The 13,059-nt window shown below is 46.3% G+C and overlaps 1 protein-coding gene across 1 annotated transcript in view; it reads right to left on the bottom strand.

Annotated features, from left to right (window-relative positions):
• Positions 1–13,059, bottom strand: part of mael (germ-plasm component protein maelstrom) — a 58,458-nt gene that overhangs the window by 41,109 nt on the left and 4,290 nt on the right. The window contains exons 3-6 of the mRNA XM_084607355.1: positions 12,318–12,411; positions 12,067–12,210; positions 11,941–11,982; positions 2,769–2,960 (exon numbers count right to left, since the gene is read on the bottom strand). Of these exons, the coding sequence (XP_084463481.1) occupies positions 2,769–2,960; positions 11,941–11,982; positions 12,067–12,210; positions 12,318–12,411 (472 nt within the window). The remainder of the gene's footprint in view (positions 1–2,768; positions 2,961–11,940; positions 11,983–12,066; positions 12,211–12,317; positions 12,412–13,059) is intronic.

Here is a 13,059-nt window from a genome sequence, read left to right on the forward strand (position 1 = left end):
TTGTGAAGTCTGAATGTTCTCATCGTTTGCACGGTCAGCCTGAACTTCATCCGCGGGATGTTCAGAAACGTCCACAGCGATTTCGGCGTCCGTCAGTACAGCTGTGGCTGCCGCGATGTCGTCGCCGCCTACAAAGTCCTCACCTCATGTCAGAAGCTTGCGGAGCTCTGCTTCATCCCCATCGTCACTTGATGCGCGGGCCTCTGCTGGAACAAAAGCTGCGTGCCGAAAGCAGTTGGCAATCGTTTCGCCTTTCACGCTGTCCCATGCCGCTTTAATGCTCCCAGCAAGTCTATCTTCAAATCCTGCTTCATAAGAAGCTTCACGAGAAGAGTGTCAATCAGTCTCCTCTTGTAAACTGCCTTTATCTTGAGCTTGGTCTTTAACGTCAGTTCTGCTCTTTTTCACATTCACCGCCATCACAGCACTACGCACACCCGCGCACCACACTCGACAAGACGACCGACGCAGCCTCCGTCGAACGCTAAGACGGCCACGCCGATGCTAACACTAAAACCAAAAAACGCGAATGGCGCAAAAACCAAAAGAGCAAGTTGTTTCCTTCCTCCATTCAAAAAGGCAAAAAACAACATTCGATCGTGCCGCTGCTGAAGCGGCGCTGTCAGCGATTGTGAGATGCAAACGATTTCTTATGGCCTTCGAGATCACCTCCGTGCGCACAAACAAGCGCGCGGGTGTAATCTTGGAGGCCATTGATTTCTTCGGCTATCAACTCCCAATGCCGTCGTGGCGTCTGTGGCACTGTCAGCGCCTGCGAAGTAATCCTGAACGTTTGCTGCGCCGCATACCACACATTAGTGCAACGAAGCCTGCGCCCTGCTATTAAACTGAGGTAGTGCTTGGCGTCGCGAAGTTTGTAATATCCGTTTTATGCCGAACCGCGTTCAGTATGGGAAGTTAAAAATACATGTGTTTGACAAAAATATTTCTGAAGAGTTCGCTATATTCAATAATTCGTTATATGCATGTTCGTTATATCGAGGTTTGACTGTATTATCGAGTGTGCGTGCTGCGGTGATGTTGCGTCGGCGTGGAGCTCGCCCTGTCTGAACGGAAAAGAGAAGTGCAACCTGTTCGTTGTGAACGTCCTTGCTGCGCGCGCGATGCAAGCCATCGGGAATAGACAAACTACACTCAATGACGTTTTTGCGACCATGAACATTTCGCACCGTGGCCTCCACAACAAAACTTGGCAAAGGTATGTGAAGAAGAAGCTGGCGCCCGCAGCAGCTCTTGCTGCCGAGAAGCAAACGTCTCTGTGCGCACAATCGGTCCGGGATATATAAAAATTATATATATAAATATATATATATATAAATTGCAGGTTGCAAATCCATGAAACATTGCTGTGTCATACGACGGTTCCTGGATGACGTGCAGCCACTCGTCCCATATCGGCGTCGGCACGGTCATCGAGCTGTTTACAGGACTGGTTCTCGATTATGTGGTCCTGAGTAATTTTTGCGCTGGTTGCGAGCGTGCCCCAAGCGAAGATGACCCGGCATACAGGGCTTGGAAGGAGACCCATGCATGCCAGAAAAACACCACCAAGAAGGCTGGTGAAATGGAAGTTGAGGCTGCTCTCACCCTCTTCCAGAGATCACTGCAACGGCACAACCTGAGATACACCACCCTACTCTCAGATGGTGACAGACCACCGCCGAGCAGTGGCATCTGCAAACAAGTGCAAGACCACTGCGGACATGCAGCATGCTTTTAACGCCACTTGGGTGGCCATAGTCAGTCTGACTACATCCCTGGTGCCTTCTTGTCACTTACATTGCAAAATATTGCAATATTTTCTCTACATTTTTGATTAAAAGAGAGCCAATCTCTTTTTTCTCGTTTTCTCAAAACATCGATTCTTGACTTCTTGCTTATTTGCAGAAGCTATCTCTGCCTTTAATGAAGGTAGAACCATAATTTTTGTTGTGGCATGTAGCTAAAAGTGCAAAGCACACAATGTTAGGAGCTGATTTTGAAATTTACGTTTTAAAAATTTTTATATTATGCTCTAGGTCAGACAGTAGGGCACCCACATTTGAATGGTGGACTTTGAAATGCTATAACATCGCTAATATTTGTTTTATCAAAAAAAAAAAAAAAGTGCTCCTAACATTATATACATTATGCTTTCTAGTACCTAGCGAAGTGTCAATATGAATGTTTTTAGTGTGGTTACTTTTTCATTGTTTTTGCAAATTGTGAACAATTAATTTTATCTATCTTTTGAACTAATTGGCCAATTGAAAAAATAGTTACATATTTGAAATCAGCGCAAGAAACTGAATCAGACTACCTAGTTTTATCAAGTTTGGTCGAAAATTAAGAAAAATAGCTTTAAGAGCCATGTCCCCCCTTAAACCAACCGCGTGTTCGCGTGTGGAGTCATCTAACGACGGCTGACAGGCATGCGACTGGTATGCCATCACCATTGCCTCGTCATGGCGCGAGCCGTAAGCTCCGTCGTGCAAATTGTCCATATTAGTTTGAATTTTATTTCGTTTTATTAGCAGACTTATTTACAGAAATTTAGGCATGCACTTTTATAATGAATGTCGGATATAACAAACAATGTACATGCTACCACCTGCTTTCTATAAGATGAGGGGGGGCATGGAGCAGCAAGAAGCTGCAGTGCACAAGGGCAAGGCAGGTATGCAAAGCATAGTGACAGCTAAACACGTGGGATGTGAAGCCGAGGTGGCTCACCATGTAAATCCTCAAAAAGTGCAAAGGGCCCTCACCAGCGGCCTCCTCCATCCAGTTGAGACAGCCAGCGGCCTGAGCGATGTGATCGGGTGCGGTAAAGACAGGCGGACACGGGTCCTCCTTAGAGACGTGGAAACGGAGGAAGGCAAGCAGATCGTCGACAAACTTTTTGTAGTCTGTGATACCATCTTCAAAACCAGAGATGGGTATCCCATGCTTGTCTTCACCTGGTCAGAGAACAAAACAAGCAGAGCATATGTTTCAACAAGTGTTAAGTCTATGCAAAAGTAGTAAAAAGGGGGTGGGGCTGTGGGAAGGGTTTACAGGCTAAGCACTCTTGCTACTGGCTGATGGCGTGGAGGGCTTGCCTCAAGTGTAATCGTTCCCGAGTTGTTGTTAGACTACAGTTAACTGTGATGGGCTTCTGTTTAGAGATGCTCTTCTGTTAAGCCCATTTCCAAACAAACATCACATTTGAAGCGACAACATGATGCGAGGGTAGTGGGAAGGGGGGGGGGGGGTTTCATATAGCCTTCAGCCCAGACAGTGCCTTAATGCACCACATTCTTTTGTTCAGTTACCACATGGTTGGTATGATGGGGTATATTCAGTTTAAGAGGGGCACGAGGATGTTAAGACTAACTTTATTTATGGTTACAAATGCAGAAGGGCCACTAGCATCAATGGGCGACTTCTTACACAGCTTCCGTGAGTTTTATCGCTGCATTTTGTTACTTTTAAATACATGAAATGATAGCCAGGCAGTTCCCAAACCCAAAGAAATTCTTCACTTTTTTCTAGCGGCTCACCATCCTAAACATTTGCCAACAATTAAAGGTGGCAGTTTATGAGACTAACTCGAACCACAAGAAGTTTGAGAAGACTGACCAAAAATATGAAGCAGAGGAAGAACTCATTTCAAGTGACCATATGTTACAAGATAAGCGGCTGTAGCCTCACTGCGATATTTCTCCTTCAGTCCAGTCTAAATGAGGGCGAACTACTTCACTACCTTCAGTTTAAAGCCTGCCGTGTTGCGATCAATATGCCAATATGCTTTCCCATTGTGCTAGAATGGCAATGCTCGACGGCAATTCACCAAAAATAAAGCAGAGAGCACACAAGTGCTGCAACTACAGCGTGCGACCATGCCAACCATGTTACCACTATTCACGTGCCTTTGACAGTCACAAAACAAAGCCGGCATGGCCGGGGCTGGCGATCGAGATGCCGATATGGATTGTGGAAGCTCGCGGCAGAGGAAAAATATGATAGTGATGGCCCGCGACTTTGCGCACCATCCGTGGGTGGCATCTGGAAGCTTCTGTGCGCATGCATTTTGAAGGCTATTCGGGTGCGGCACTTACACGGATTTAAAAAAAAATATCTGCTTTGAGAAACAGGGGTGCGGCCCATACACGTGTTTACACATATATTATGGTGAGGCTGCCCAAAAGTTGTGTTGTGTTGTGTTTTATGGCGCATAAGCAACTCAGGCTATCATGCGCCAAGCACAAGGTATATTATGTTTGAGAAGGAATGAAGTGTTAAGATATCATAGCTTGTTCAAGAAAGATGTTTCTTCTAAGAAACTAAAAACACATGAAATGTCTACAATTGCCTTCTCTCCTAGGAGAAGTGATGGATGGAATGGTATCTGTTCGGAGTAAAATTGAGTGAAATGCTTTTTCCGTAGCTTTTCGAGTTTTGTACATGAAATTAAAATGTGGTTTATCGTCAGTCCATGTCCACAGTCTTCACATATGGGTTCATCTTCTTTTTTGAGAATGAAACTATGAGTAAGATGCGTATGTCCTATTCGAAGGCGACATAATATTACCTCCATGAAGCGTTTCTGGTGACTGCATGACTTCCATTCTTCGACAACTGGTTTCACGACGTGTAGTTTGTTGTTTATTTCATTTTTCCATGAGGCTTGCCATTTTTAAAAGTAATAGAAAATAATATGCCTCTGCTCGTGCCACACGTTTATGCAGTAAATACAATCACTTCTTAGATTTTGTTTTCGTATGAATCCAAGACACCAAATTTCTTCTCACTCAATGAGAATGCCCAGAAAGGCCGAGTGCAGAGTAAAACATAATTTGAAGTTTTGACAACCTGCAAGTTTTCTTACATGGCCGCTAGCATTACTCACAATAAGGAATGGTACAGAGAGTTAGACAATGTGCCAGGGAACACATACATTATCTACGATGGCCATTGGCTCACTCGCACACGTAGCTCACACATTTATGTTTGGGTGTGTAATTGAGATGCACGCAGGTCTTGCGATGGACCATATTGTGCTTTCGGACTTTTGACTTGGCTACGCAAATGGTCTCAGCAAGGCATAGACTATGGCTGGCCAAATGGGGGTGGTAGCAGCTGTACGCCTTCTTCGGTACTCATTGCAGAAGCACAAACTTCACTATACCCCAATGCTTTCAAGATGGGAAGAGTCGAACCTTTCATGCACTTACCGAAGATGCTATCTACAGCTTTGAAAGGGCTTTTACAAAAGGCGACTGCATCAACCACTTGCATAAGCGCATGGGGGCTGCCTTGCGCATCCTTGTGGACATGAGAGCCCATGGTGAGGGGAAAGCTTATGCAAGAGATCAAAAAAGATTAAGAGTTGCTAAGGCTACGTCTTGCGAAGCCCCAAAAATGATATGCCAGGCATGCAGAAAGCAATCCTGGCACCACTGAGGCACCACATGTCGACCGAGGAGGCACCACAGCACGACCTCTGCCCTGCAGGCCCGGAATCGTGGTGTAGATTCTACAGGTGTACACTCAGATTCAACTACAGTAGAATCTCGGTGATGCGAAATTCAAAGGGAGACGAAAATTTTCGTATCACCCGAAATTTCGTATCACCAAAAAACGAGCAAAATCCGAAATATTTCTTTCGATTTCTTTCAGCGAAAAACGAAATATTTATTTTCGTTGAAAGAAATCGCGTATATCCTTCTGCACCTTCTTTTCCGCGAGATCTGATAACAGAGAGTTTTGAAAACTGAAAAATTGGGCCGCTGTCTTCTCCCGCACAGACTCTGAGGTCACGGCGCGCCGCAGAACATCGATGGCGTGCATCGTTTCTGCTGCCGTCGGCGGTGGGTCATCAACGCTTTGGTCATCGTCATCTTCGTCACTGCATGGAATGCCAGGCTGTGATGAAGCTTCCTCCGCAATATCTTCAACCATGCGGAGACCACAGGCGGCGAGGTCGTCGTCCGCGGTGATGAAATCGTCGACGCAACAGTCGACGTCAAGTTGATTCCAGACATCGATGGGAATCGGGTCTGGCACTTGCGAGGCAGTAGCCACAGCGGATTTGAAAACCCCACTTCGCGAAACAATTGACGATGGTCGTAGGAACGACGCGATCCCAGGCAATTGCATGAAAATGCACAGCGTCCAGAAGAGTGATCTGGAGATTCGCGCCCTTCCTTTCAATCTTCGCGAGGAGGCGGCGCACCAACAAAGCTTTGAAATGGTGCTTAACATTCCGTATAATCCCAGCATCCAGTGGTTGCAAATTACTTGTTGCGTTCGGGGGCAGGAACACCACCTTAACACTCTGTAGTGTAATTTGTTTTGGCTGGGCGGTGCACTGGTCCAGCAGCAAAACTATTTTTTTGTTGTGGCAAGACATCTTGCGGTCGAGGTACGTGACAAATTCCATAAACAAAGAAGACGTCATCCATGTTTTTTTGTTCGCCTTGTAGACGCAGGGCAATCGACCAGCTGCCTTAAAGCATCGGGGCTTTTGATATTTGCCAATGACTGTCAGCGGCATCTTTTCCGATCCGCCGGCGTTGCAACAAAACAAAACTGTGATACGTTGTTTGCTCTTTCGTCCACCCCGGCAGGCATCGCCTTTAAACCACAAACTTTTTTCGGGCTGGAGATTGTAAAACAGCCCTGCTTCATCTACATTAAAAACATCACGTGCCTCATATCCCGCTATGTAAGACGGTAGTATGGTTGTCATCCAGTCTTCCACGGCGGAGGCGTCGACTTTTTTTCCTTCGCCACAAACGGTCTTCTAGGAAAGATTATGAGATGCACCTTGAACCGGTGAATCCATCCACCGGAGGCCTGAAAGTCACCAATTCCAAGTGTGAGTGCGACGTCCGCCGCCTTCTCACGAAGCACTTTTCCGTCGATGTTGACGCCGGCCGCCGTGACCTCTCTGAACCACGTTAGAAGAACCTCTTCCAACTTCACATGGTGGGCAGTTTTGGCTTCTTTAGAATTCATCGCGAAGCGCTGCACATTCTGCATAATTTGGTTGCGCTGACCAACGATCGTTGACAACGTTGACAGTGGCAGGCCTAGCTCCTTGGCCATTTTCTTGGGCTCTTTTCTTTGTCCACCTTATTTAAAATTTCCAATTTGTCTTTAAAGGTCAGCGCCTTTCTCTTCCGTGACATTGCAGTATGATGTACCTTTTCGCGTTGCCGAGATGATCACAAAACGACGCACTATCAACGCGGTGTCAGCCTCAACAAACGAGAAAACGAAGCAACGTGTTGCCGCTGCAGCGGAGACTCCGGAAAGCGGAAGAGCGTGTTCTGCGGGGCGACGGAGAAATGTGGAGAGGGCCGCAAGGCCGTGCGCACAACTAAATAAAATTTAAAAAAAATGCGGGGGGGAGGGGAGAGAAAGAGAGGGGGGGGGGGGGCAAAATATTGCCGCCTTCCTTCGCCAACTTCGCTGCTGCCGCGGGTTGCCAAGCCGATTTTTTCCCGCTGTAAATTTTTTTCTTCTTTCGCGCGCGTGGGCGTGATCCGTGCTATCAGTGCTGCGCACGCTGTTCTCGCTGTGCGTGTGTGCGTGGGCCTTAACCGGTCGTGATACCGAAGTTCGTATCACCCATAGCGAAAAGAAAGTGTTCGGAACATCCGATTTTTTGCCCACTGAACGCAATGCAATTCGGCCGGGGAATTTTATGAATTCGTATCACACCGAATTTCGTATCAGCCGAGTTCGTATCACCGAGATTCTACTGTACTTTGCAGTGTCTCAAAATGGCTTCACTCAAGCAGAATGATCGCCCTCACGAAGTTTTCTGAAAGCCATTTCCAGACCTCTCATTGCTCGGGGCACACACGCTTGCAAGCACCAAGTCTTGCACCTGTGTGACCAGCACCATATTTTTTTTCTTCTTTCCTCTTAAGTTCGCCATAGTGGTGGCTGCTTTGCACTTCTCTGGTCTGCGCTGGTCTTTAGATGCAGATGTGTCAAGAGTGAACGAAAACAGATGGTGCCCCGGCAGCGTGCCGCCGACCAAGGGTTGCATCCGAGGCAGTGTGTTCTCAGCCTAGCTGCACGGCGTCCAGTGACAGAATTGTCAGCAAGTGCTTCCAAAAGCATCAAAGACTGCATTGATACATTGTAATGTTCAACCAATATCCAACCCCACCAACGCCTCTATTTTGCTGTTTCTTATCGTGCCTCTTTGCACTTAACAGGTGATCCTGGCAGCATACATCTGCTGTACATCAAAGTTTGAGGCTGAAATGTGGCCCTCAAACTCTTGGAGATATTCACGACAGTTTCCCTGGTACCAAGAAAGCATGCACAGCTGACGGCATGCAGACGACGTGACCGCTCGACCGAACAAAGATGCCAAAAGCTACGGCTGCAGTGCTGCCAGATCACGAGGAAGTTTTGCGTATCGTCTATTATTAGTTCCATAATAATATACCCTTTCCAATGATACAGCTGTTCATTACCATAGAGTCACACGGCAAAGCAAACACCTTTACTCGAAAGAAGCAACATGGTTCTGTGGCGCAACAGTTGCCTGCTTGCCTCGCTATCTAAAGAGCCAGTGTTGCATTTCCTGTATGTTCGCAAGAATTTCGATTTCTTTGCTTCCTTGTAAATGTTTGTGCTATAATAGCGCCAGCAATAACTTTTCTGAGACACGAGGCTCTTCACGCAACCACGTGTGGGGCCTTCAGTCAATAGTTCAAATCAGTACTCAGTGCTAGTTTCTGCTTGACTGCACTGCAGTGCATTCGATTTAACAATAAAAACACAGCTGCTGCAAGGAGACCACTCTTTCTGGCTGCATCTGTGAATGAAGGGTTACAGGTGCCTCAGGCATGCATTTTGTGCAGTTGCAGGTGCGGTTCTGTGCCTGTGTGAGGAGCCGAGTGACGTCAGCACTGCGCGCGCTACTCCGCATGCGCGTGGAGGCTGCGTTACCGTATAAATTAAGGGTGACAAAGACGCCGGGTACAGTCGCTTGCCATGGAGAAGGAGAGTCGGGCGACTGCCGAGCGGCACTGGAGAATCGCAACTTGTCTGACCCAAAGGTTGCGCCCTGGCGGCTGGCAGCCGAGAACCAGCCGCCGAGAACAGGAAAACGAACAGCGCAAGGCCAAGCGAGAGGAGGAGACGCCAAAACAGAGAGAGGAGCACCTGGCCAACAGATTGCGTCGGGGCGCGAGGCGGTATGCTCTGGCCTCGCTGGAAGGCGATGGAGAACGTCATAAAGGCTCGGCGTGTAACCGATCCAGTAATTACACTGAGTGAAACCTGTATCTCTCGCTACGTATATCCTGGCATAGCCGAACCAAGCCGCTGCTAATTTTTTTACAGTTCACATGTTAAACAGTGTGCATACCTGCCAGATTCACAGAAAAGGCATTAGGGAGATCTCATCGAACCAAGGAGGGGGGGGGGGGGATGAAGGAGTTACTAGGCATTTATATTGAATGAGTTGTTTTTATTTGTTTCAAAATAGCGGGAACTGGGTGGTTTTTGTTTGAGAACCACTGACGTACCACATCACTGCTCACTGTCGGGGAATCTTCAATGTGGTAGATGCTGCCCTTTTCAGAAATTCCTGTGAGTACTGCCCCGAGAGTAACAGTGTTCGCCCCTGCGACATTCAGCCAAAAGAATGTGACCGAGGGTTGTGTCGGACATGGATGATCTGAACTGGGTGCGATTTTTTTTTTACAATACTGAACTGCCTCACATTCAGCATTGCTGTGTGGTATACAGAGGATTCCAAGCATTACTGCTGAGATACGGTTACATTTCTTTTGCCCATCTGCGCCTTGCAGCTGGGAGATGGCGCTCTACTGCCTGTCAGCACGTTCCTCTTGCAGCACATCTTGGGCAATGTCAAACACCTGAAGTTTGACAAAATTTATTTCCAGAGAATTCAAAGCTTGGTCTTTTGAATCTTTCTGCTTTAGTGGCAGTAAGACCAGAAACCGCTCCACAAACAAAAGCACATTCTGAAAGGACATAGTGTCGATGGATTTCAGATTTGCGATTCTAGAATTAATTACTGCATTGTCAGCCAAAGGGAATTTGAGGCGAATATAATCGCAGGCAACGATCATATACTTCCGAACAGCTTCATAAAATTTTCTTGATCACTTGGCTAAGGTTTCTAAACAATGCGTTTGGCTTCCAGTCCCACCGCAATGTCTTCATCATCCTTCTGTCCATCTTTGTCATGGTAATCAACTGTAAGTAGGTCCTTGTGTTCCTTTAGAAGGCGTGGCTGCACAATCCTTGAAAGGAGGTCTTCAAGAAGCCCAAAAAGTAAAGATTGCAATGAGTGTATTTGAGGAGCTTGAGACTGCAGCCGACAGTTCAATGCCTCAAAGACAGGAATGGTGTTATTCAAAAAAAGACAGCCCGCTTTGTTGAGGTCCGAGCTCAAAAACAGAAACAGCCTTTCTTCACATGTTATGCATGGTGGCCTACTCTGGTCCACCATATCAGAGGCCTTAGCATTTTTCACTGCCACTGGTGCAGCACCTGCTGCCTTCCTTCTCTTCAATTTGCACAGCATGTGTTCCAGTTCTGTACTTTGCGCAGACACCACTGGAGTCTTTGGAATTTGGTAGTATGACAGAAATTGCACACTTGCGGCTTCTTTTTTCACCTCATGAAGGAAAGAACTCAACAGAGGTCCCCATTGATTTTTTAACCTTTCCAGGCATTTCTCAAGCGACAGCCATCGGGTTGGCACATGCTTCAGATTTTTTGGTACTCAACGTTATGTATTTCTTGGAAATGCTTAAGGGCAGCTTTTCTTTTTGCACTTTTTTCCAAATAAAAAAATATATATATCTACGAGGACTTTGTCCACCTTCGCTGGGAAACAACACGCCTTTTTTTCTGCTGCAATGTTGATTAAATGGCACGGACAGCCAATTATAACGTTTTCATGGGCTTCAGTCAGCGCTGCCGCTACGCTATTTTTCTTTCCCAGCATGACGTTGGCGTTGCCAGAGCCAAAAGCTATGCAGTGAGACAATGATATGTCCAAGGAATTCAGAGTATCAGCTATCTGGCGATATTGCCCCCAGCTGACTGGCCCTCTAGGGTGCTCAGCGCAAGAAGATTGCTATCGACCATGCCGAAGACTATGTTAACGTAACACTAAACAACACACAATGCACGCCTCTTGGAAACTGCACTAGACCATGCAACTGAGCTGCCGAAGGTAACAAAAAACACAAGTAAACACGGAAATCGCCTAAGCAAAAACCGGTGTTCGTGTAGAAACATTATAGGCAGAAATTAAGCCACTGGAACTTTAGACAAAACCCGACCTTAGCGCCACGCCTGAACCACCCCAAGCGGTGGCGGCGTTACAGTCTCAAAAAGCAAAGTGAAAGTAGTTCTGGCAGTTTTAACTACTGGGCTTGGCCGACTATGCTTTTCAGACCTTTCATTGATCATGATGTCAATCGATGTCAAGCGGTAGATAGCCTTGGAGCTATGTGGACAGACTAGAAAAAGGATTTGGCAAAACGTGGGAGCGTTTCCGGGAGATTTCTGTTTTGATCGTACCATCAAACAAAAGCATCAAGATTCGGGAGTCTCCCCGATAATTCGGGAGACCTGGCAGGTATGAATGTGTAGAGTACTGTGTCTGAACTGCTCCAAAATCAGGCCAGCTTGATCCACAAAGTGATTTGAAAATGAAGTGTTGCTGCCAAGCACTTTCACAAATATTTGTACCCTAATTCAATATCTGAGACCAAACATCCAGAACTCATATCTACTAAGAGAGCCCACACACTCCAGAGCACGACGCCTCCTACTTATTAGGCACGCACACCAATAAAAGACGAGCTCCTATAACTCACTTCAATCACTGAAAGGTGTAGACACTGTAATGGGCTGCAGTCAAAAAGAAAAAGTTTTAAAACTCACTGTGGTCCTTGGCCGCACTGGCAAACCCCAACGGTATTCTCCCTGTGGGCACAGATCAGTCATTGGTCACAGCTACGTCTAACCATGCCAGAACTCTCGCGAGAGGGAAATATCTCAAGCTCATACCTGGATTTATAAATCGATGGAACGCCCTTGTGATGCCCTGTTTAATGGAGTACTCGATGAATGCTATTTCCAGAGGGATTTGCACCCCATTAGCATCACACAGTATGTTGGTAGACATAATAAATAGCGGCCACTCTTTGATGCCTAGAGGGGTTAGAGAGAAAGCAGAAAAGGGCATAAAACAAGTCTATTGTCAAGCAAATCATTATAACGCCTTTCAATACAAGCAGGCTTGTCTAAACCCTACGCACTTTCCAGTGAGCCCATGTCGTCAACATATTGTTGGATACTTGATATCATATCCCTGTGTTGCTGAACCACTTCGTGCTCCTCCTTAATCACCAGCTGTAAGAGAATGGAAGGTGTTTTTGTTTTTAAATTTAAGTCAACACAATGCACTTCACTCACACACCAACAGCCAAGCATGAAGTTTATTACCGATGCACGCAGGCTATTGTACATCAAACATACATGCACCGCATTTTTTTGTGAAAACTTATGTATCATGACCTGAGAATATTTTGCTCGAGCACTGCTTGTTTGGCCTCAAATCGGCACAATGGAAAGCCTGTTGTCAACTGCAGGACGGTTTTAATAAAAACCCTGCACAAAGTTGTTGCCTAGAATTTTTTTATTGGTGAATGCGCGTTTTTATGTAGCCAGATGCTGAAAACCACGAGCAGCAACCGTAATGACTCCTGGTAGTACACAAAAATAATGCAAGAAAAACAAATATTGTAAATTTCACCCCTCAGACAGTAGACATATTTAGTGAGGTACTACAGTGACAGTAACAGTGTTTCTCAGCATGATGTCGCCTCAGTTTGTTTTTATGAGATTTTCAAAGTAAAAATAAATTTTAGAGGGCCCTTTAGACACTAAACTCGATGAGGCGAAAGCCTCTATCGCGCTGTGATCTGAAGCCCTGCGCTGCGGCACCTCTTTCCCTCTTTTTTCACTCCCACCCTCCTCCTTTCCTTACGGCACAGTTAA

This window comes from Amblyomma maculatum, chromosome 6 (assembly GCF_055883805.1).
Source record: "Amblyomma maculatum isolate TAMU_Amacu chromosome 6, ASM5588380v1, whole genome shotgun sequence".
Taxonomy (NCBI): domain Eukaryota; kingdom Metazoa; phylum Arthropoda; class Arachnida; order Ixodida; family Ixodidae; genus Amblyomma; species Amblyomma maculatum.